Source organism: Populus trichocarpa, chromosome 19 (assembly GCF_000002775.5).
Source record: "Populus trichocarpa isolate Nisqually-1 chromosome 19, P.trichocarpa_v4.1, whole genome shotgun sequence".
In the NCBI taxonomy this organism is placed as follows: Eukaryota; Viridiplantae; Streptophyta; class Magnoliopsida; order Malpighiales; family Salicaceae; genus Populus; species Populus trichocarpa.
In genome coordinates this window covers 4,154,982-4,179,477 of record NC_037303.2, presented here as the reverse complement: position 1 = coordinate 4,179,477, position 24,496 = coordinate 4,154,982, and the positions used below count along the sequence as shown (strand labels likewise).

Sequence of the window (24,496 nt, the reverse complement as noted above, 5' to 3'; positions counted from 1 at the left end):
CTTATCTTTCCTGTAAAGCAATTACTACTTGGTCCATAAAAGATTTTTTTTTACCAATAGCTATGTAAACACATATTATATTTTGCTCGACATCCTTTTTTTCTTATTTTTTTTTTAATTTCATCATTCAACTGTTTTCTAAATGAAAAAGCTTTGTGGTTTTTTTAAATCTATTTCTATCGAGTTAATCCAATCTAATAATTTGGGCAATGTGTTTTGCGAGTTAGCTCGTCTCTTATTATTAAGCTTAAATATCTATTATGTTACCTCGAATTTAGTCGATATTGATTTTTTTTGTCATTTTTTAAATCCAATTATATACTTTCAAAGGTTTTTTTCAAGTTATCATGATTTTTTTTATTTTATACATTCATTATCGTTGTCCTTTTTTAATCATCTAATTAAAATAAAACTAACTTATTAAACTTGGTCAGAGCTATAACTTGAGTCATTTGTTTTTCTTATTTATTTAAAACATGTTTATAGTTTCTAGAACCATAGTTAGTGTAATTCCATTATGCCAAATTTTACATCAACTTCCACAAGTCTCTAATTAGAGCATCTCCAAAAAAAAAAAAAATTGTGCTAAATGAAAAACCAAAAGGAAAAGATAATATTTTTTGCTTTCAATTTTATATCCAAAATAAAATTTCTATCTTGAAAGGTCATTCATGCATATTGCATAAAAGTGCTAAAAAATTGTTTAATTTTTTTTTTGTAAAAAAGGGTTTTGATTGGAGTTGTTAATTAAAATTAATAAATGGTTTTATAATAGACTCTTTGAAATAGTTTTTATTATTAAAGTGGATATAAAAAAAAAAATTATATTTATATTATTTAAAAATATATATTATTAATTTTACTCATCTAAATAACATCTTTCTCTTCAGAATGCCCTTATACGATCAATTTGACACTACAACAGAGATGAAATCATAACATACACAGAGTTCTAGGCTAGCATTTATTTTCGTACAAGGCTCATGATCTCCATGTACGGCTATCTTTATTGGAACCATGATGGACGGACGGTAGCATTAAATTTGAAGGGCCATTTTTGTTCCTCCTCCGACCCCACCCTTCATCATTTCCCTGACCTTCTTCCAGGCGAGGCCCCTTCTATTTCTGTGCACTCATGATATCCTTTCCTGTTTTCCGCAGCTACAATAAATATTCCAACACATTCTTACAGGGATGCTGAGTGCTGACATTGAGGGTGTTTGGAGAAGTAATAGTTATTGGTGGTTTACAATATTATTTTTGTTTATAAGTATATTAAAATAATTTTTTTATTATTTTTTAAAAATTATTTTTGAAATTAATATATTGAAATGATTGAAAATATAAAAAAATTAATTCTCTACAAAATAAAAAATTTTAAATTTTTTAAAAATACGGTTTCAATAATGTTTTAAATCATTGTCTGAAACAGAGAAAAAAACTAAGTAATGGCATAATCAAAATCAGAATTTCATGTACAACTATGAAGATTATTTCAAAGAAAAAATGAAGCAGCAGTGTTTAAAAAAACCAGCAATATAAACACAATTTAAAAAAAATAGTGAAATAACATAGTTTAGTAATGTTGTGGATGAGAATTGCAAAGTGTTAATATGCTTATAAGAATAACAAAATGCTGAAAGAAATTAAATAAGTTGGAACAAATTATGATGAGTAAAGATGAGAAAGAAAAATAAAGAAAGAAATAAAGAGTGGAGACACATCGAAATTCTATTACGACATTATTAATATTATTAAAAAGATCTCGACAAATAATATCAAAGAAAGTACCAATTGTTATCGGAGTAGGTCACACTTTCCGTCTACATACTAATGAACAATTATAATGAGGAGAGAAATGAGAAAAAAATAAAAAAGAAACAAAGAAAGAAATCTTGGAAGCACATCGAATCTTCAATTATTGTAATTCGTGTTAGTTCATTTAACAATTTCTTTAAGATATCATGTTTTTCACTAGTGATATCTTAAAATATTGTATTTTGTAGTCATGATATGTACTAAATTGTGCTATTTATTTCATTATTAGTTCAAAATACATTTTACATTACATGTATATGTCCAATTCAAACATGCATGTTTTCCGATTACAAATGTTCGGTCCTTTATTGATTTAAATGAAATTAAAAGGATTACAATAAAAAGAAATAGGAGAAACCTCATGATTTTCATCTCAAATTAGTTCCTCAATGTAATTTTCATCAATCTCAATTAGGTCCCCAATTTAATTTTCATCTCAAATTAGTTCCTCAATGTATCAATAAATTTAATAAATTCTCAATTAAATTCTTTCATTATTTTTAATCACCAAGATTATCAAGTATCTCACATCAATAAACTTTCTATGATTCTCACTTTCAATGAATGGAGTTTTGGCCGCATTGTCAAACGCTCCCTAAATATATTTGATATTGTGGTATATGATAATTTTCAAAAGTATTTTTCACTTGAAATGCTTCAAAATAATTTTTTTATATTAGTATATTAAAACCTTAAAAAATACTAAAAAAATTAATTTTATTATTTTTCAAGTAAAATATATTTTTAAAACACATAAAATAAAAGATACTACACTCTTAAACACTTGTTTAAATGAAGTAACGTAATTGGATCAATTCAAATCAATTTTATTAAAATGAGTTGTTTTATTTTCTTAAAAAAAATCTCTAGTTTTGATTTATTCAGAGTTTGAAATAATTTAGTCAGATCAACATAATCACGAGTCAATCCATTAAATTACTCGATTTTAACCGTGGCAATGTAATGTAAAAACCGATTCAAATTACTTGGTTAACTCACGAGTGGAGCCGGGTTTAATTGTGAGTTGAATAAGAGATGACATTCTTAGCGTATTGCCATAACTCTTATGAGGACCAGCATCTTCGTGTGGGCAAAACTTGGCAGTTGGCATTCCGTGGTCGGTCCATGAGAACTTGTGCCGTCGTGGAGAGGGAACAGAAGATAAATTAGCCAGCTCAGCATTATATATATATATATACAAAACGTTGACTTTGTGGCCTCAGTTGTCAAAGTTTTTAGGTTTTTTCTCGGAGAACGGAAGGGCTGGTTTGGTGGCTTTTTGTCATTTACATAAAGCACCAAAGTGTGAAAAATGGGAAGTCAAATTTTCCATCGGCACATATCACTCCACAAGGCATATGCTGCCGTCAGGCCTCGTTAGTTTAACCAGAACTGGTAGACACCAGATCCATTTATCGGCAGTTTTGAGATGCGGTTTAATTTATTTTTTATAAAAAAAATTTGAAAAATAATTATTTTAAATTAATAATTTTCATATTTTAGAAATATTTTAATGTGATGATATTAAAAATTAAAAAAATATTAATTTAATATATTTTCAAAAATAAACACTTTAAAAAACATTTCCTGTTTATTTTTCAACAACCCACGAGATACGAGGTCTGAATTCTCTCTCTGCTATTTACCTGGAATAAAGATTTTTATGATCAACACAAGTTAAATTATTATTATTATTATTATTATTATTATTATTTTGACCAGGACACACTAGACTATCGGCTGCATTGACTGGCAATATTTATTTATTTTTGTTGGATTCCAAAGTTAGGAATTGATTTCTCGGGGGAATTTCGACACTGATATTCTAATATATATTAGTAGAGGTTGATTCTTGATGATTATTGTTTTTAATTTTATTTAGGTTTTTATTAATTTTTTATAAATTAAATTTTTTATTATATAAAAAATAAAAAAATTAATTAAATCTAGAACAGTTTATAACTGGATTATCAGTTTAACAAGTTAACTAGAATAGATTTAATTTATTTTTTTATTTGAATTTATTCAATTGACAAAGTCACGTTAAATAACTCTTTTATAATTTAATTTAAAATTTGAATATTTAAAATCAGATTAAAGTTTTTAAATTTAAATTATTAAATCAAATTTAATAATAAAAATAAATTTGTTTTCTCTTTTTTAAACCTCAAAACCACCCAAGCAATGGCGTGTGTCTAAAAAGGACAATCCGATATTTGTAATCGATGATTAATGGATTGACTATGAGCGTAAAAGTTTTCGACGAACCATCCATGCTTTATTCATATCTTTGTTCTCAAATAACTTTATTTATTGGAAATATAATTGTTGTTATTGTTTAAAATATTTTTTATTTAAAAATTTATTAAAATAATTTTTTTTATTTTTAAAAAATTATTTTTAATATATCATATCAAAATGATCTAAAAACATAAAAAAAATATTAATTTGAAGTAAAAAAATTTTAATTTTTTTCAAAAACGCTTTTAAAACGTAAAAACAAACAGGGTTAAACCTTTTAGTAACCTCATGATTTTTTACTTTAAACATTGGAAATGTGGTTGTTGTTATTTTTTAAAGTATTTTTTATTTAAAAATATTTTTTTTTTATTTTTAAAAAATTATTTTTAATATCAGTACATCAAAATGATTTAAAACCATCAAAAATATGTTAATTTGAAGGAAAAAAAATAAAAAAAATTTTAATTTTTTTAAAAATATCTTTTAAACGCAAAAACAAATAGGGTTAAACCTTTTAGTAGCCTCATGATTTTTTTTTTCTCCTTATGCCATTTTTTGCTCCCCTCGTGTACACATGTTAGGTTTGTTGTGTTAAATCTTATGATGAGATTCATAAAAGAGAGTATATTTTATTTATTCTTAATATATTTCATAATATAGTAGAGGTCGTGAAGATTTATTCTTATAATATATTACCTCCTTTACTCATATTTGATACATAATTTTTAAAGAAAAAAATAAAATGGACTAGCATTTAATCTACATTATTTTACTAACTAATTTAATCAACACAACAAATATCTAAGTTAATTAACCACATTTTAAAAAAAAAAAACTGGAAGCCAAGAAGAGTTCATCATGTCCCTTAACAAAGAATATGATTATCCAATCCTATATTTAGAGTCGCGAGGTTAGCTGGTTCACCTTTATTAACTCAGGTATTTTTTTAGTTATTTTTAATTAATATTTTTTAATTTTTTCTGTTTAATATTGAGTTGTTTAATAATTAAGTTTTATAATATTATTCAGTTTATTTTCGACGAGCTTCATTATTTTTTTACATTGTTAATTTATTTTATTAATTTATCTATTTTCATTGTATTTTTTATTTATAATATTTAAATTAGCTGAATTTATTAAACTCTCATATCTCAAATAATTTTTAAAAAAACACTATAATAACTTTAATATTTTTTATATGTTAAAAAAATCAAACCTGTCTGCGACGTACGTTGACCCCTGTCTAGGAACTACTCTTTAGGAGCTTTCAATTATCTTCAAGTCAAAAATCTTAACAAAAGTTGATTAACTTGCAATGCAATTCTGTCTTGAATTTGAATACAAGAATCAAACGGGACACGTTCTTAAAGAAGTCGAGCAAAAACAACCCATCTTTTCTCTTCAAAGTTCAAAGTTGAGGTAAAGGACTGCTTCTTAACAATGGGTAAAGCGGAGACAGCACCTTCTTTTACTCCTCTTCGACCTTTTCAACATCTTGGCAGCATTCACTGTTCAGGACTCAGGACATGTCGCTACCGCACTCTTACGTAATTCTCAATCTTGAACAGTTCTTAATTAAAAAGAATTACCTTTCAGTTTGGCCATACTCCACAGTCAGAGACTCACTTTTGTAACAGTTCCCAGCACCCAAATCGAGGTGGGAAAAACCCTAAAATATGTGGGTCCCAGTTCCCTGTCTGTGGCGTGAATCTAGGTTGAAGAAAGAAAAGATGGAGCAATAAAGGATTTAGAGGTCAAAAAGGTTGCTCTACTATGCTGTAATCTGTAAAAGCTGGAAACAAAAAGAAAGAAAGAAAGAAAGAAGAGAAACTAGCAAGTAGCAACACAAAACGAGTACAACACCAGCAAAAGCCAAACCCCTTTCCTTTCTGTTCTAGTACTGCGTGCTATAAAGATATGAAATATATCTTTGTTTGCCGATTCTCTCTTCAATTCTGAGCTAGAATCTACAACTTTCATGTCTTTGGGGTGTTTTCTTGAGAGAGGATGATCCCCAAACTCCCTTGTTTTTAACCCTTTTGTTCTCCCTTTTCAAGCTCTTATCTTTTTCTCTACCCTTTATAGGCTTTTTGTTTCGCTCTTTCTCTTTGGCTTCTTGCGTTACACTGCCAAAATCAACCAGAATGGATGTAAGCTCTCCTGCCATTTCTTGGCTTCTTACTCTCACCCTCTTTCAGAATTGGCTTCTTTCTACTGTTTCTGCTCCCTTTCTCTCCCTCTTTTTTCCATTTCATAATACAATATATACTAATGCTATAGTAATCTTGAAATTTCTTCATATGGGACGTCTTTTTTTTTAGTTCTTAGCTTCCCATTGAAGTTCAAGATCTAAACAAATATTTTATCTCCTTAATTTTTTGTGGTGTTCTGTGTGTTGATAGGAGTGGAGGAGAAGTGGACAAATACCAGCATTTGGAAACTGGGACCAAGCAAACGAGCTGCCAATCACGCAGTATTTTGAATCTGCAAGACAGGCAGGATTGATCCGATTCAGTACCACTCATAATTCCTCTGGAGAATGTGGTCATCAGGACATGCGTGGTGATCTATATGCTTCTGATATCAACAAACCTTCTCGTAATCTTCCTCCCCCTGTAAAGGTTTGTCCTTGATCTTGGCCATTTTTCAAATTTTTTTTTGAGGCAAGTAAAATAAATTTGTTGCCGGGAAAATTAGAGTCGGAGGTTGATGGTGAATATAATGATGTTACATAACGTAGAGATCAATAATGATGATGAGAGTGATGATGACGGTGTTGAATTTGTAGACAAGAATGAGAGAAAAGCGAGGCACGCATGCTAAGGAGCAGAGAAAGCAGGGAAAAGTCTGTGACGTGACTGAACCGGCAAGGAAACAACAGCAGCAGCCACAGCCCACAGTGTACCATAAGAATAAGATATCACAATATTCTCATAAAATGGACACTGTAATTGTTGCCAAAGCTCCTGTTAAACCTCCCAAGGCCATCGATGAAGATCTCTACAAAATCTCACCTGAGCTCCTCCGCTCTTCCAAGCGGGTAAGTTTGCTTGTTTTCCTCCTTGAATATACGGGGATATGCATTAATGCAGTTTGTGCTGGACCTAGATTAGTAAAAATGGGGGAGTAAGCTAGCTATAGTGTGGAATTTGGAGGGTAAGAGCATATAGTTTCTTAATTCGATGGGCCAAAAAAGTCTCAATAAAAAGGAAAAACAATAGTCTAAGCAACAGATAACTTCTGATTAGGCTGTGTCGGAAGCTAGCTAGAAGCCTAAAACCATCTATCCATGTCTATTCATTTTCTAGCATGTGGTTTGAGAGCTAATCTCCTTCCTAACATCGTTCAAAACCATTGAAAAGAGCAGCTTTTTAATAAGTCGTGGTGGGTGGAATAGCGTTATTTTAAAGAAATTTTTAAACAGATCGACACAAATTCCAATAAAAAATAAAAAATTTTATACACTTGTGTGTCTTATTTTCCCTTTATTTTTTTAAAACAAAACTAGTTTTGAAAAAAAAAATAGTGATTTGGATAAAACTTCTTTTCAATCCCTAGATTTGCGATTGATGTTGAAATGTTGAATTTTTTTTATGGAAATTTCCCAGGAAAAAAAAGCCATTTATTGCCAAAAGGTCCACATCATTTTGAAAAACGAGACTCCCAAATGTCATCATGGTAAAAGTAAGAGTGTCGTGTTGAATAAATTTTCTAGACACCGTGTGAGGTGGTGGTGGCTGCAAGAAAGTTTGGGCTTGCTGGAGGCCCCACAAGCTCAACCTGCCTCGCATAATGATATGCTCCAATCCTCCAACATTTTCATGGCGGAACCAGCACAGCTCATTGTTTTCGTTTTTTACATTTTTTAGCAAGGAAACATCAGCTTAATTATTGGGAGATTCGGAAAGTGATCTAATTGTATTTTTCCTCCTCTCTTGCTTGCATGCATGCAGAAGAAAAGACCAGGCTTGTTTTCATGCCTTGTACCCGCTTGTGTTTCATAGATTTGGACCTCAAGGAGTTCCTGTCACGAGAGTGCTTATATATATATATATATATATATATATGGAGGTGAAGAACAAGACTCCATGGGCTTTTTGTTCCATTTGGAATGCCAAACTTGTAGTAGTTGTAGTTAAAACAATGTAACCTATGCTATGCTATGAACGATAGTGGATTTATGATGATGTATTTGGCTACAGTGTATGTTACAAATTATCTTAATTTTTTGTTCTGATTTTAATTAATTTAACCAACTATGGCTTCTCAGATGATGAAATCACTGTTCCTAGATTTTTTTTTATGTTTTTTAATGGTATAGTTCTAGTACGTGATGAATTATATTTTTTGTTTCACGTTTGAAAATACATTAAAATATTAATTTACGGACCGAAATATTTTATTAATGGTACAAACTATCAAGTAAAACCCAACTAGTAGAAACTGCAATTTGAAAGCCCATTATACGAGAAAACCACACGTATTTTCTTATAGCATAAAAGAAAAATAGACTAGAAAAGAAGAAAGAAATAGAAAAGAGAGATTTATGTTTTACCTGCTTTTCTAAAGTATTTTGTTTGCTTTTTCTAAAATCAGGTTATTTAGCAAACATATCTACTTTTAAAAGTTAGACCGAAAGTTAAATTTACAAACACAACATAGCCAAGTGTAGCACAGTGCTCTAACTTGCATCAAGTGCTCCAATGAGTAGTCTACAAACCAATCGTGCAATCACTCAGTCCTCCATGGATTCGAGCTTGAGCAATTTGGGCTCAAGCTCAACGCAGCTTACTAGGCCCTATAGATGACCCTTGAGCCTTTACAATATCTTCATTGGGAAAAAGGATGCCTTCCTTTAGCCTTCAGGGTAGAAGAGTTTGGTTGCGGCTTTCCGAAGGAAAAGATAATAAATCAACTCCGAAGAAACAAAACAAGAAGAGCTTCATTTGAATACGAGAGGTAGCTTAACTAGTAGTTATTAGATTTGATTTTTTTTAAATTATTAATTTAAATTTTATAAATTTTAGGACCATTAGAGATTTACATGATCGTACGTTGAATCAGACATCCACGTTAATAATAAGTTTAAAACAACTAAGTTATTGCACTAGTTTCTAACTGTGTGATGAAATAATGGTTAGAATTCTTTCGAGTCTAGAAAGATGATATTTAATTTTTATTTGAAAAAACATTAAATTAGTATTTTTTTAAAGTGTTTTTTTAATTTTTTTATATGCTAATATTAAAAATAATATTCTTATAAAAAACAACATTTTAATATAATTTTTTTTTATTAAAAAACACTTTTAAAAAACCATGAAGGACCACATTATTGAATAAAATTCTGTCCTCTTTCTTTCTCCGGTAATTTTTTCTTGGAAACATGCAATCATGCCATCTCACATGCACCAGTAATCGTAGAGGACAATTTTCTCGAGAAAAGACGAGAAAATTAAAGGGATGGTAGTGGGGTTTGAATTTTTACCAAGGTTTGTGATGGGGTCATTTCAGCGTTGCAAACCACTCGTAAATTACAGAGGACAATTCTCTCTTTAGTGTAGACTTGTACATGGGGAAATTGATTGTTTTGCTGAATTTCGTGGACAACAGTGGCATAAACAAGACTAGACAAAGTGACAAATACATCTTCTTAAGGAAGTTCAAAAGCTTCTCTGTGGAGCTGGGGTCTCGAGCAATGAAGGGATGGGGTCTTTACCTTGTTACTATCTGTAAACTTTTTCAAAGGTTAGTAAAAGAAAACGCAAATTACATTGATTCCATTGCACCGAATTTGGTTTTTTTTTTTTTTTTTTAATTTCTGAAGCTACATTAGTCACTAGTTTTGGTGCCATCTAGTTGAATTTAGAGGTGATCGATTCAACTTTTTGGTTAAAAAATTGTGAGATATGATTTTCAGCATTTAATCCGACATATGGTATAATAAAAACATGTATAATTTTTTATTTAGTTGAGAATTGAATTAAATTTAAGTAATAATTTCTAAATATGTAATTCTATAAAACATCAATTTACTTGTCAACTGAGATTGTTTTTACGTTCAGATTAGACTTGAAATTACCTCTAAAGATGTAATTGTTTTTCAATTTCTGAAGCTACATTAGTCACTAGTTCTGGTGCAATCTAGTTGAATTTGTAGGTGATCAATTCAACTTTTTGGTTAAAAAATTATGAGACTTGATTTTCGTCATTTGATCTGATATATGGTATAATAAAAACACGTATAATTTTTTATCTGACAATTGAATTGAACTGAAATTTAACTAATAATTTATAAAGATGTATAATTTTCTCATAGTTTTGTCTACAATGTTTTGTGCAATTTAGATGGAAATGAACAAATATTTAATACAATTTTAGAAACATGAAGCATTGATTTTCACAGGGAAAAAAAATAATATTATATGACAACACAAGTCTTTGTTTCAAGGTGGAATGGGTTATCAGGTGACAGAAGCCATAGGTCCATTTCTTCAGACACATGGAAGGAAAAATGGACCAGAAAAGTAGATATGCTCATCTGGGTCTTCCATTTTCAAGAAAACCATGCATTAAGCAAGGAATAATTGTCAGAAATCGATCATCTTTAACCATTTTTAAGGTATCGATTGCCAAGCTCAGAAGAATTGTCCTCTCACGTCTTCATGGACCACTTGACACCGAAAGCAAACACAAAAATGTGGCATTAACGCAGTCTGTGGATCACATCTATTCATCTTGAGAATGACACGCCCTTTGCCTTCGCCATCTAACCACCATGTCTAAAGTCGCAACAAAATTAAGATTCCTGCACATGAAATCCGTCAAACAGGTTCACGACACGTCTCAAGCTACAGTACAATAATGCAGGTTTTGGATATCCTTTAGCAATGGTGGTCAGCATTTCCTCATCCTGACAAACTTTTTCAAGGGTTTTCGATGTCCTTTAGCAAATTAAACCGCACGCGCTTTTAAAACGCATCTAGAAGCAGAAGCAGAAGCTACCAGCCTCTCATCCCACAAATGCTGAAAGCCAATCAAACCCCATTATTCGATTCTGCAGGTGATGCTGATAGTCTGTGTAAATGTTACAGTTGCCACTAGAGGAAATTCATAACACATAGCAAGTTAACTCTAAGCACAAAGTCACTAAACATATACCATCTGGCTAGTTGAAACTCAAGTTTACAATTCATTGAGAAATAGTTTATTTAGTCTCCGTAGTGCTAGATAGTCAGATGATACACAAAACTAATGACAGAGACAGATTAACCATCTTTAAAACAATGTGTGGGTCGGCATGACAAGTGACACAAGCAATGCAGGCGAGAAGAAATAACTTTTTTATGAAATAATTTTCAATTATCAGTCAAAGGTGGCTTAATGACAATCAAAGCGTTGCTGGCGACAGCTAGTAATGTTTTTGATGATTTTCACCGACACTGATCTCTGAGAATTCTTGAAGCAGAGCAAAAATGGTAGAAAAGGTCAATGTGACCTTACATCTACCTAATGAAAGGGTGCATGAATATTAATCCTTGCAGAGATTCATATTATAATAGGAAAAGATGTATGCGCGTTCCTATCCACTAAAATTCAATACCTATTTACAGAACATCTCTAGTTGTTTGCTGCTGTAAGGAGGGGCGGCTATTTAACCTAACAAGAAGTTGAATACATAGTGCAACTCTACAAAAATAAAATTCCCACCATGGAAGGTAAACTAGTAGATGGCAGAAATGTGGAAAAACCAGTCAGCCCAACATGAAGATACTGGATATTCCCATCACTTTTTACTCTTTATCTTCCTTTATTCTAGCTCTTGATTCCTACAGAACCGTCCAAATCTTGTCAGTGTACAGTGCACTAAACTTGAATACGTGGGTACTTAAGCCGGCCACTCAAAACCAGAAACAAAATATATGTTTTGTTATGTTATATGGTGTTGGTGCCGACACTCTCAAAGTTGATGGTGAAAGGAACAATTGAGACCCTACAACTGCAATCGGTCCGTGTGAATCCCTTAAAAATCAGTTGGCCTTGCCCTCTTTCAGTCCTCTTAGATGGCAACATTATCGGAATTACATGATGCAATATCACAATCCATTGACATCGAAGGTACTAACTTGGTTTAAATGAAATAGACATTCAAGTGAAGACAGGAAAACAAACTTGAAGAAATCAAGAGGCAGGAAGATGAAGGCACAACGTAAATAACTCACCAGTATAACTATTTTATATCCACTCATCATACTAGGGGTTAAACTCCATATGTTCTTTGCTCGTGTTATACTTGGATGAACCAAAACCAGCCTGGGACAGAAATAGGAAACATGTACCGATATGTGAACTTTTTACAGTAAATGGCCAAACTATCGGTCTGTACAATGAGAGTGTGTAGGAAGACAGCATGTACAAGGACTAATAGGCAATATCTTCAGACTATGCTGTTTATTCTATCATGCAGTATGTGTGAGTGAAGCAGCTCTATTCAGTCTCTCGAGGATGCTATTAGCTTTCCTCTTGGCTCTTGAAGTCCCACTCTCTGCGAGTCTCGAAAGCGTACCGTTGGCATTTTCCTCTTCCCTAATGTCCCTCCATTTAGAGTAGTCGTTTAGACAGATTGTGTGTAAAATTGCAACACAATTCTCTTTGTTGCGCTCAGAACTGCTCTCCCTTATAATGCCAAGCAAACAATGAACCGCACCAAGCTCCCCCATTTCCTCAACAGCTTTCTGATGGCTAGCAAGCATTGCAAGAATAGCCAACAACTCATCAACAAAGATGCAATCCATGATTTTTTTAAGGATTACCCTGACTGCCCCTTCTCGGACAGCCCTACCTTTATTCTCAAGGACAAGACATAGGTTGAATATTGCCGATGCAGCATCCTTCATTGCCAGTGGATGCCCTTCTTCTAAAAGGTCAATTAGAGGTTTGAGAGCACCTGATTTTCCAATAATGAGCTTGTTCGAATCTAGGGCTGACAAGGAGAAGATGGCGGCGGCAGCATTGCTTCTTGTTTCAATAGTTCCAGATTTTACAGATTCAACAAGCAGGGGGATGACAAGTGGATTTTCTGCAGCTAGCCGTTTATTATTGTCATGAATGGAGAGGTTCAAAACTGTTGTGATCAAATCTTCTTGCAGATCAGGGTGAGTGTTAGCTCTGCCTGGTGATAGTGGATTGAGCAATTTTGGAATGGCATCAGTTGAGTCACTGAAAAGGGCCCGGAATGATGGCATCCTTTTAGTAAGCAGCCGAAGCTCTTTTGCAGCTTCCTTTTGATCTGAAAGGGAAGAGGACATCTTTTCAAGCAGTGACTTCAAATGGCCTCTGTCCGCATCAGTACGCACCTCATCAACATCCTTCACGGGCCTTGGTAGCTCAATTCCACGCTCCTTGCACCACTGTGAAATCATTTCTCGCACCAAATGATTAGGGGTCAGGATAGTATGAGAAAGGACTTGCTGGGTCTGGGGACACGTTCGGTGCCCTTCATTTAGCCATCTTTGGATGAATGGTAGATCATAAGTCTAGAAATCAACAAACATTTCAATAAATGAGTGACTCTACACTATAGCCAACAAATCATTGAATTTGTTGGTCACTGAAAAGGGCCAACAAATCATTGAATTTGGATGAAACCAGCTTGAAATAGCACAGGAATTCAAGTAAAATGAACATGGACTGTTCATTCCTCGTTCTAGTGGCAAGGTCACTATCACAAATACAAATCAGTATAACTCTTCTAGCATCAATCATAGCACAAGAACATCTTCACTATGTTGGTGACAGATTCATTAATGCTTAAGAACGGGGTCAATTCCTTGTCCTAGTCTGTGAGGCCACTATCCCAAAGATAGATTGGCCATCTGACTAAGTTATCTCAAATATGGAAAATGATGGCAAGAGGTTGAACAAGAAATATCAAGTCTGTATAAAGAATTAAAAATGGAGTTACCTCAGCTCTAATCTCAAAATTATGGATGGAGGAAATGATAAAAAAAATAATAAAAATAAATAAATAAACAACCAGATTTTCGCCCACAAAATACCTTTTCTTAATTTTGGGCTAACTTTCTCAAAAGAAAAAAAATCTTTTACATTGGGTGCTGCAATTCCTTGTTTCAATAAATTTGTTAATAGAAATTAAATACACATAAACCAAAGAAAAAGGGGAAAATCTACACATTCTACAATTTCAAAAGCAAATCCCAGTGTTTGAAAAATCTCAGTTCTTGCAGAAATACCAACAGATTAATTTTACGCAAATCCAAAGCCTCAACAATTTTGCAGAAGAACCAAAATCCATATGTGCAGAAAACTTGAAAAATCTATGATTACTAGTGCATGGAAAAACATTCAACTCAAATTCCAAGACAAAATTTAGCATTAAACCCTTAAAATAAATCCCCAAAGATGATGAATTTTTTGCATGCACATTCAAATAGCATCCAAACCAAGAACGATTCAACTTCAAACAACACTCAAATCCAAAAGAAATATAGAAAAAAAATCCCAAATGCATACATAAAGTAGAGAGGACAAATCTTGATGGTCTCTACCTGTCCAGTAGCCAAGACAACAGGGTCACCCATTATCTCCCTTGAAATGGGACATTTAAATTCTTCAGGGAGAACTGTATCATCCACAATCTTCAAAGATTTCTTGAATTTCAATTCTTTCAAGACACTCAAAACCCTCATGGCTTCATCAGTGACCTCCACTCTATAATCCTCCTCATCAAGAATTGCCTTTACTAGCTTCTCCAATTCTTTCTTTAACTCTGTTGCCTTTGTCACTGTACATGGTATGGTCTCAAGAACTCCACTTTTAGCCATTAAAAAGAAAGAATGCAAAAGAAAAGAGAAAGAAAATCTGATCAGATGGGATTTATGAGTGAAAAAAACTGAAAAAAGAAAGTATTATGTTTTGTGTGATTCATCAGTTCTTGTTTCTTTCTTTCTTTCTTGCAATTTCTTTTGTTTTGATCTCTCTCTCTCTCTCTCTCTAAACCCAAAATTCTCTCTCTCTATGCACACTGAAAAAGGCATAGAATTATGAGAAGGAAAAAGTTGGGCTACTCCACACTTCGACTTTTGAGAGAGATATATTGTCCCCACCGTTATGTGTTTGTCTTCTCTTACATGATGTGTCTGTCTCTTGGTGGTACTGGATAGATTTCTGTTGGGTTTTGGAAGCCAATTATTTCTTGCCAAGCAAGCAGTTTTTTTCCCAAGCTTTGCATGCTTGCTAACTTGGCTTTGTGCCCTCAAATTTTCGTAACTGTGATGGTAAGTTTGTCTTTTCTGTTTAACTTTTTTTCAAAGAATAAAAAATTTAATTATTTTTTATTTAAAAAAATATTAAATTAATATTTATTTACTCATTCAAGCTTCTAATAACAAATACGTAGACCATAAAAAAAACACGAGATTCAATCTCTTAAAATCCAACTCAAGTCTCTTTACGTTGAATTAGCCAAATTCAAATCTAAACCTTTACTATTTCCTGAACCTCCACGTACGAGGATGACCTCCTATTATCTAGACTCTTATTGGATATAAACATTCCTCTTCCTACAAACCACAACCTCCACCTACCACACCTCAACTATTTGAAAACCCAGACAACAAAAACTTTCTCCAAAGATAAGGAATTACATGCTATTTTGTTAAAGCAATTTTTAGAGATTGTTCACCACCATGACATCATGCTTTCTAAAAGCAAGATGCTCATTTATAAAAAGAAAATTGAATTTCTTAACATGATCTTTGTAGATGGTGCTTATAACTGGTTAAAAATTAAAATAATATTTTAATATATTTTTATTTAAAAAATATTTTTATAAGAACACATTTAAGACATCACAACCCAATCTAATGGCATCATTATAATTACCCTGTAATACTTTTTTTAAGAAGAAATAAAAAATCAAAAGAAAATTTATTTTGCTGCAGAAAGAAATATTAATAAAAACAGTGCTTTCAAGGTGAATGAAATTGAAAGTTTAATGATACATTTGTTCCGTATAACATAAGTTTTTATAAAATATTTTTTTATTTCTTCACGTGTGTGGTTCATTGGTAAAATTTAGTCAATAGAAAATATTTTAATGTCAGAAAAATAAATTTAAAAACAAGAGAAAAACATTTATATTTCTCTAGAGATGAAAATATCAATACTATCTTTATTATTAAATAATGAATCTTACCATAAATCATTTTTTTTTATTTTTAATACTTTTTTTATATATACCAAACACCAAATAAGTTTTTCAAGTAGTTTTGGATAACATTAATAAGCAATGAAAAATAATATGTGTACTAGAAAGTTATTTGTTAAGTGATTTTATATCTCTATATAATATCTTATTATTATTATTATTATTATTTCCTAAGATATATATATATATATTGTAGCTTAGGTAGATTTTCTATTGCAAGCTCCATCTATTATCTTTGAGCTATAACTTTTAAAATTAATATTTTTTTCATAATTCTTCTACAATCTTTAGGAAGGGGTAATCAATTTATTAAATCAATATGTATTTTTAGAGATTTATATATCCATAATTATATATGTAGATTGCTCTTTTTTTTTTCATCTTAATATATTATTGATTTCTCTTTTAAAGAGGTAATTGTTTAGACAAAACTTTTCAAGGTTTGCCATTTTGATGGCTTTATTTAGCTTTAGAACAAGGTCAATTGAAGATGCTTAAAAGTAATAGGATTTGAATTGACAATGAATAATTGATAAGGACTGATATATACTATCCGGGACTAAATAGAACATGTACCAATCCCATGTTGTCTGTCCCATAGTTATTAAACATGGCTAACATGGTTTAGAGACTGATCTAGAAAAGGACTCGAGTTAGTAGGTCAACCTAAATGAATTATTTTTTATTAAAATAATATTATTTTATTTTTAAAAAAAATTCAATGTTAACCTAACAAGGTATTAACCAAGTTTTGGTGGATCAAACTAGTCACTAAAATTCAGTTAGATTAAACATGTTTTACTAAATCAATATTTTTTCTAGTTCAACTTAAAACCTGGTTAAGTTAAGCTTCAAGGCAAGGTTGTTCAAATCAACCTATTAGTTTATTTTTTAGCTTCAAGAAAGTTTTTAGCTATAAATTACAAAGTTAACACATGTGTTTAATAAAATAAATTTAGAATTGTATGCACCAATAAATATTTAAAAGAATTGTTAACACTTACTAAAATCTAAATCGGGAAGTTGAGAGATAAATACAAATTAAGATATATGATCTCATGCCGTAATAAGCTATTCAGATTTTTTAATTTAATTATATGTAAATAATTTTTTTATAAAAAATAATTTAAATTTTATTAAAACAAAATAATTTACAAGTATAATTCATCCTATTCTTATAAATCTATTTTTCTTTATAGTAAAAGATATATATATATTGATTTATGTGCTTTATTTGATAAAAACGGAAAGCGATTATAATAACTATAAAAAATAATTTAGATTATTTAAAATCAGAATAAAAAAGATATCTCTTTAATTTAAACCTCTTTATCTTGTTAATGTGCTTTTATTTTTTGTTATTTTTTACTAGAATATTTATTTTGTTAAAATAAAAGCTTATCAGAATCATAAAAGCAAGTTTTAATAAAAAAACAAATCTTTTAATAATTTTGATGTGAACGTATTAAAAAATATTAGAACAATACATTACTCGCTTGTTGCGACTAGAAAAGTTTAGGAATCCATTTTTTATATAATTATAATAAAAATAGACACGTACAAAAAGTCAAAAAATAAAAATAACACTATAATATTACTTGAAGACTAAGTAAAAATTAAGTTGTATTTAATAAAATAATATCCTTAATATACCTTCAATTAATTTTAATTAAAATAAAAGAAAATTATAAAAAAACCATAAATACCTTAACAAAAAGAGGCTAAGTGCCTAGGCCTAGGTGGGCCAACCCGGATAGTACATAACGAAGAAGACCAAATGCTCATGGGCCTACATGACCAAGCTTATGCAGCTACCCATCCTTTCTTTTTTAATTTGAAAAATACAAAGCCAATGACATATTATGTAATGATATGATTTTCGGTTGTATTAAGTGATTAGAAAATATGATTTTGTTTTTTTATTCAAAAAACTCATTTTCATAAAAAAAAAACACATAAAAGAAATACTTGATTAACCTCAATAAACATATATCTAACCTAAATCCACTCTCTAATCAGTAAAAAAAAAGTATTTTTGAATAAAAATAAAAATTTTCGAGCCTTGCTTTTTTTGACAAGATGAAAGGTTAAAAACACTTCAATGAAACTTATCTTTTCAAATAAAATTCATTGACATCAATATTGCCTTTTATTATTATTATTATTATTATGGAAATGTGGTATGTTACCATTTTTCTATCTCCTCTCTAGTTTTCAACGATTTTATCTCTCATTTTTGAAGCTTAGAATTGAACAAAATAAAATTTTGAATCAAAACATATAATAACAAAACTAAAACGATCAAGAAAGAAGTTAATGGAGAATATGGGGACAAAAGTGCATTTTTTGTGTGAATTTTAAAAAAAAACCACATAACTTTTTGGTTTTCAATTTGGTTCTTTTTCTTTATTTTAAATTGTTTCTTTACACAACAAATCTACACTTTATCTCATTCAATTTGCCTCTAGTGAAGTTTGAAAATATGATGAAACCTTTAATCCTTAAGACATACAAATAGAAGAGATTATCAACTAAAACAAATCCACAAACATGCAAGGATGCTATTGAAAATAAAAATTTGATTATAAAAAACACTATTAAAATTCATATTATTTTACGAGGAGAAACACAATGCGTGCAGTATAGTAAAATCACCATGTGAATTAGTTTTTTGTTTTAATGTTAATGGTTGCTTTTAGGTAGGGGTGTTAAAAAAAAGACTCCTTTTATGATTTTTATATTAACAGACTCGATATAATTCATCAAGATTAGGTGATATAGATATTACAGATGATAGTGAGTAAAAAGACTTAAAAAATAAATATCACAAGTCAGGAGACTGGTCAGGATTTTTGAAACTCTATCCACCCAACCCAACCCGTAAACTTCTTTATTCTTTATTTTTGTTACATGTTTTGTTTGTTTTTACAATTAATTCTTTTATTTTAGTTAATTGATTAAATTGATATATTAAACTTAAATTATTGTCACAACTTATAACAAGTTTTGGATTAATTTATTGATCCAAATCTTAGTTATAATTAAACTCAATCCATAAAAATTAAAATTAGTAATATAAACTCAAATAAACAGTAGAATTAAGTGCAGAGCCTTTGTCTTTAGGATTTGCCTTAGTATATGCACGGGTTACTCTAACTACTAAACAGTGGGATATGACATTTTAGATTGCAGTTTAGGATAGTACTACTCGAGGAGTATATTGGAACTGTAGTTGCGGTTATATTTTTAAAGTTTTTTTTATTTAAAAATTTATTAAAATAATATATATTTTTATTTTTTAAAAAATTATTTTTAAAATCAGTACATTAAAATGATCTAAAAATACAAAAAAAATATTAATTTAAAATAAAAAAAAATAAAATTTTTTTAACTTTCTTAAAAACACTTTTAAATATAAAAAATATCAGAGTTAGGACAAATTTATGGTCAAGAGAATGTCCCCCCCTCTTTGGTTTTATAGAGAAATTGACCTCAATATACTTATGAGATTGTGTCCCTTCAATAATAATAATAATAAGAAAGAGAGAGAGAGAATCTTCATATGTTGCAAAGAGTATCAAATCATTGAAAATAGAGTATCAAATCCACAAAGCTTGATTGATTAATCAACTTAAATATCAAAATTCACTATTCCAATAAAAAGTGATTAAAGAAATAGTGGTGATAATGCAAATAAAATAAAATTTAAAATAAAGAATCAATAACAAAATATGAAATAAAAGTCAATGACTCAAAATATTAGGGCATCCGATTTCATCATAATTGATCCGTAATAACTCTTAAATAATACCTGTTAAAAATGATTATCCATGTTGATTAGCGTTAATTATTTTTTGTTTGGTTCGGTTTTTTTTTTAAAAAAAATAATCAAATTAATTTTTTTAAAAAAAAACTAAAACCGAACCAAAACTGGTTCAAATCGACCGGTTTCGGTTCGGTTCATTTTTTTAGAACAAAAACAGGTTCAAACCGGTTTTGCTCGGTTTTTTTCGGTTTGACTTGGTTTTTTTTTGGTTTGGCTTGGTTGTTTTCCGGTTTGACTCGGTTTTTTTCCCGGTTTTTTTGGTTTGGGTTCGGTTTTTCGGTTTCAGGCTTGTAAAACCGAAACTAAACCGAACCGGTTTGTTTTTTTTTAAATTCTAATCGGTTTAATCAGTTTTTTTTCACGGTTCAGTTTTTTCGGTTTTTTTTTTCGGTTTTCTCTATTTAATCGGTTTTTTTGCTCCCCTAATGTTGATAGTTGAGATTTCTTAACTTAATCAATATTTTCTCATTAGCATCATTGAAATTACCTTTATATATTATCCCACTATATATCTTTATGTGCATTTAAATATAAAAACACATTAAGTTTTATGGATTTTAATATAACATAACCACGCAATCACGTTAATATACTTTTAAATTTAATTTAATTTATGATATTAATCACATAAAGAAAATATTATATATTACCTCTTCTTTAGATAACCACCAAATCATTCAGATACTGACAAGAAATTCAAATGTGCTATAAACCATGATAAACACTGAACACGAAATAACTGAGCTTGGAATAGCATTAAATAGAGAAATTAAAACATTGTTCGTGTACATGGACTTAGTTCATGATAACAAGAAGCAAAAACATGCTAAAAAACAACATTGAAATTGAAGAAAAAGACAAGGAGAAGAATAAGAAGAAATTTGTCGTCATGCACGATCTTATGCTTCAACAACTTGAACATTTTAGTGTTCTCAATGCTCTCTTCTTTTCTTTATCATAATACTCTGTTTGTTTTTGTGTTTTAAAAATACTTTTGAAACAAATTAAAAACTTTTATTTTTTTATTTACTTCAAATTAATATGTTTTTTGGTGTTTTCAGATCATTTTGATGCGCAGATATAAAAAATAAAAAAAATATTATTTTGATGTATTTCCAAGTAAAAAACACTTTGAAAAGCAACCACAATCATACTTCCAAACGCTTTTGGTATTGTGATAGTTTTTGTGGTTGTGATTTTAAAAAAGTTGTTTTATAAAAACAATTTTGGTTGAGGTTGGTTTGGTATTTATATATGTTTGGTTAAAATTGTGGTTGAAAAATTGAGGTTGAACTAAAAATAGTTTAATGTGTTTGGTTAAGAATGCTTTACAAATTGAGGTTATAAAATAACTAAAATATATATATATATATATATATATATATATATATATATATATATATATAAATATATATTAATATTGATGGTTTTTAATTTAAATATTGTAGATTTAACTACTACTATTATATCATGAAATAAATAATACTTTATATAAAATATTTTTTATTGTTCCATTAAACTATCTACAATTCCATCACGTACGAAATTCATTCGACAAGGACTACAGTTTCCATGGTTTTTTGAGCGTGCAACAAAATCAGGTAAAATATCATGAGGAACAAAATTGGGATTACGATCAAATTCTACAAATGCTACATCATCATGCGATCTCCTTCTAATTTATGTAATGTCATTAAATAATGTTAAACACTAGTTTTTTGAATTAAACATAATTAAAAATAAAAAAATTGAATTTTTTTTACTGGGTCGGATCTGATCCAATACATTTAAATTTGAGTTGGACTAAGTCCGGCCATGAACAGTGGAGATATTATTCACTATTCATGCGAACAGTGGAGAGTGAATTAATTCACTCTGAGAGTATAAGAAGAGAAGTAGCTTGAAGCTACTTTCGGTAAACCTGCGTTTTAAACGCAAATTATATTGGGTCTCACAAATAGTAAATTATGTTTTATAATTTACCAAACAGTTTTTTTCTTTAGTTTGCTTCAAAAGCAGGAAACAACCACAAAAACAAACACCCTGTAAACTGTATTCCCTCGAATTTTATTTTATTTTTGTTTAAAATAATTTTTTTTATGTTTTTAGATCGTTTTGATATGCTGATGTCAAAAATAATTTTTTTAAAATAAAAAAACTTCATTTTAATACATTTTTAATTAAAAAACACTTTAAATTATCACCAGTATTACAATTTCAAACACCCCTTCAACTAGAAAGAAAATTATGCCCAAAAAACCGAGAGTTGCTCTTAAGAATCAAAGAAAGAAGATTTCCCATGGAAGAAAAGGAAAATTGTGTGCTTTTCTAAGAGTGTCTTTTCTTTTTGTTTTTTGTTTCACTTCTCGAAAATTTCAGACGAGCAAATTCTGGTTGATTTTTTATTTTGCTTCAAACAATTTTTTTTTTTATATTATTCATTCAAACTTATCAAATCTAAAAATAATGACTAAAAAAATCTAGAATCTAAATAAAATTTGATATATATATATATATATATATATGTCTCAAAAATAATTTTAAAAATGATTAAACTCATATTTTTTTTGAGTTTTCTGGTTGGTTTAATGTGTTAATATTAAAAATAAAAACCATATCTTAAAAAACCTATTTTAATATATTTTAAAATAAAAAGAATTTTTAAAAAGAATTTTTCACCATAAAACTAAACAAAAACTAAATAATAGCAATATTTACATTTAAGAAATTCTATGTTGTACAACCTATAACTATTAATATTTATAATATATGAGAGAAGTATAAAAAAATAATTTTAAGAAATAAAAAAATATTTTTATTATTTTTTTATAAACCCGAATGTAATTTTTTTTTCCATACTCTTATTTCTATGTAATGTTTGAGTACCATATAAATTTTCTTATGTGATTGGCACGTGTTGATCCACGTGCTGAAAGAGGGCTTGAAACAGAGCATTGATCAATAGATAGGCTTCTAGTGTGGGGTCGAGGGACAAATGGGGCTCGATATAGGTCAGTATCGCGGGGCTGAGGGAAAGTTTGAACTCGTAGATATTATTTTTTATTTAAAAATATATTAAAATAATATTTTTTTTTAAAAAATTATTTTTAACAAAACATAAAAACTATTTTTGAAAAAATTCAAACATGGTCGCAGTACAAAACAGAGCCATAATTCAATCATGTGTGTATATATATATATATATATATATATATATAAAATCTGCCACCAGACAACACCTGGCAACTGTCCTGCTGCTGCCTGATGGAATGCTTCACTTGGAATCTTGATGGGACGGGGAAAAAATTGTGTAACTCATCTTTTGCTATTTTTATTTTGTCAATTAAAAAGATTTAAAGTGTTGCTGTGAATATTTTTTAAAATATTTTTTATATTGTAATGTATTAAAATGATATTTTTTAATTTTTAAAAAATTATTTTTAAAATTAATATATCAAAACAATCTAAAACATATAAATTTTTTTTTGAATTTTAATGGAACACATCACTTTCCCATACGTCCTAAATTTTTAAAAATATAAAAAAAAAATTATATCTTTAAAATATATTTTTTGAAACAAAATCAACAACTAGAATTGAAACTATTAAAAACCATTTTATTTGGTTTCGAAAAGTTTAGATAATTGGTTATTGGTTCTTTGTGTTTTTGAAAATAAAAAACAAAAGCAAAAAAAGTTATTATTTTATGATTTTTTTAATCAAAACATAAAAATAAAAATAAAAATAAAAATAAAAATATAGAAAACTTAATTATTTATCAACCAAATAAAGTTTTTCAAAGATTGAGTCTGTGTTATATTGCAAGTATATAAATTGTTTTGCTTGATAAAAATCTGAGAAGGAACATTCTCAGGAGAAAGAGATGATCCAAAAATATTGCTCCATAGTATTATCATTGATTATGTACTTTAAGACCATTTTATTAGCTAAAAGTTAGATAATAATTTTGTCTCCCACTCTAACTCCCAGTCTCTTCAATATCTTGATGACATGGAGTTATTGCATAAAATCACCTCAATCAGATGGCATCATGGCGACATTGAAGCTTCGACCACCTCCCATAAAAAATATAAGCTTTCATCGAACAGTTTAATGGGTTTCTTTGGTTGCTCTTGCTCAATAACAAAATCTGAGATCTGATATGGTTCACCTTGCATCGAACCTGGACGACTCAACTTTCCGGATATCCCTTTTTGGCTTTGCTCGTCTTTGTTTGCTTCTTCCTTTCTGCTACTGCAAGTTTTTTTTTTTTTTTTGTTATATTGAGTTTTGTCTCTGGCTATGTTACCTAAGCTTTCGCTCTATCTTCTACAGTTTCTCTCCTTGGCTGCCTCTTTCACCTCCAAGGTACTCAATAAATTGTT

General features: G+C 29.7%; 2 protein-coding genes across 3 annotated transcripts; one reads left to right on the top strand and one right to left on the bottom strand.

The window, feature by feature from the left end:
* The first annotated feature begins 5,705 nt into the window (after positions 1-5,705).
* On the top strand, positions 5,706-8,328 carry LOC18108219 (uncharacterized). 2 transcript variants are annotated; one of them, XM_024591041.2, is made up of 4 exons: positions 5,706-6,209; positions 6,462-6,680; positions 6,848-7,099; positions 7,668-7,996. In XM_024591041.2, exons 1-4 carry the CDS (start codon positions 6,204-6,206, stop codon positions 7,926-7,928), a joined length of 738 nt encoding a protein of 245 aa, XP_024446809.1. In that variant the 5' UTR covers positions 5,706-6,203; the 3' UTR covers positions 7,929-7,996. The 2 variants fall into 2 exon arrangements, with proteins under 2 accessions (XP_024446809.1, XP_024446810.1); XM_024591042.2 differs by lacking the exon at positions 7,668-7,996 and adding an exon at positions 8,013-8,328 and having other exon boundaries at positions 5,746-6,209.
* Positions 8,329-12,266: 3,938 nt separating this feature from the next.
* LOC18108218 (U-box domain-containing protein 9) lies at positions 12,267-15,166 on the bottom strand. The gene is made up of 2 exons (XM_006371077.3): positions 14,625-15,166; positions 12,267-13,592 (listed from the first exon to the last, which is right to left on the bottom strand). The coding sequence occupies exons 1-2, from the start codon at positions 14,898-14,900 to the stop codon at positions 12,516-12,518; spliced, it is 1,353 nt and encodes a 450-aa protein (XP_006371139.2). The 5' UTR covers positions 14,901-15,166; the 3' UTR covers positions 12,267-12,515.
* Between the last annotated feature and the right edge of the window lie 9,330 nt (positions 15,167-24,496).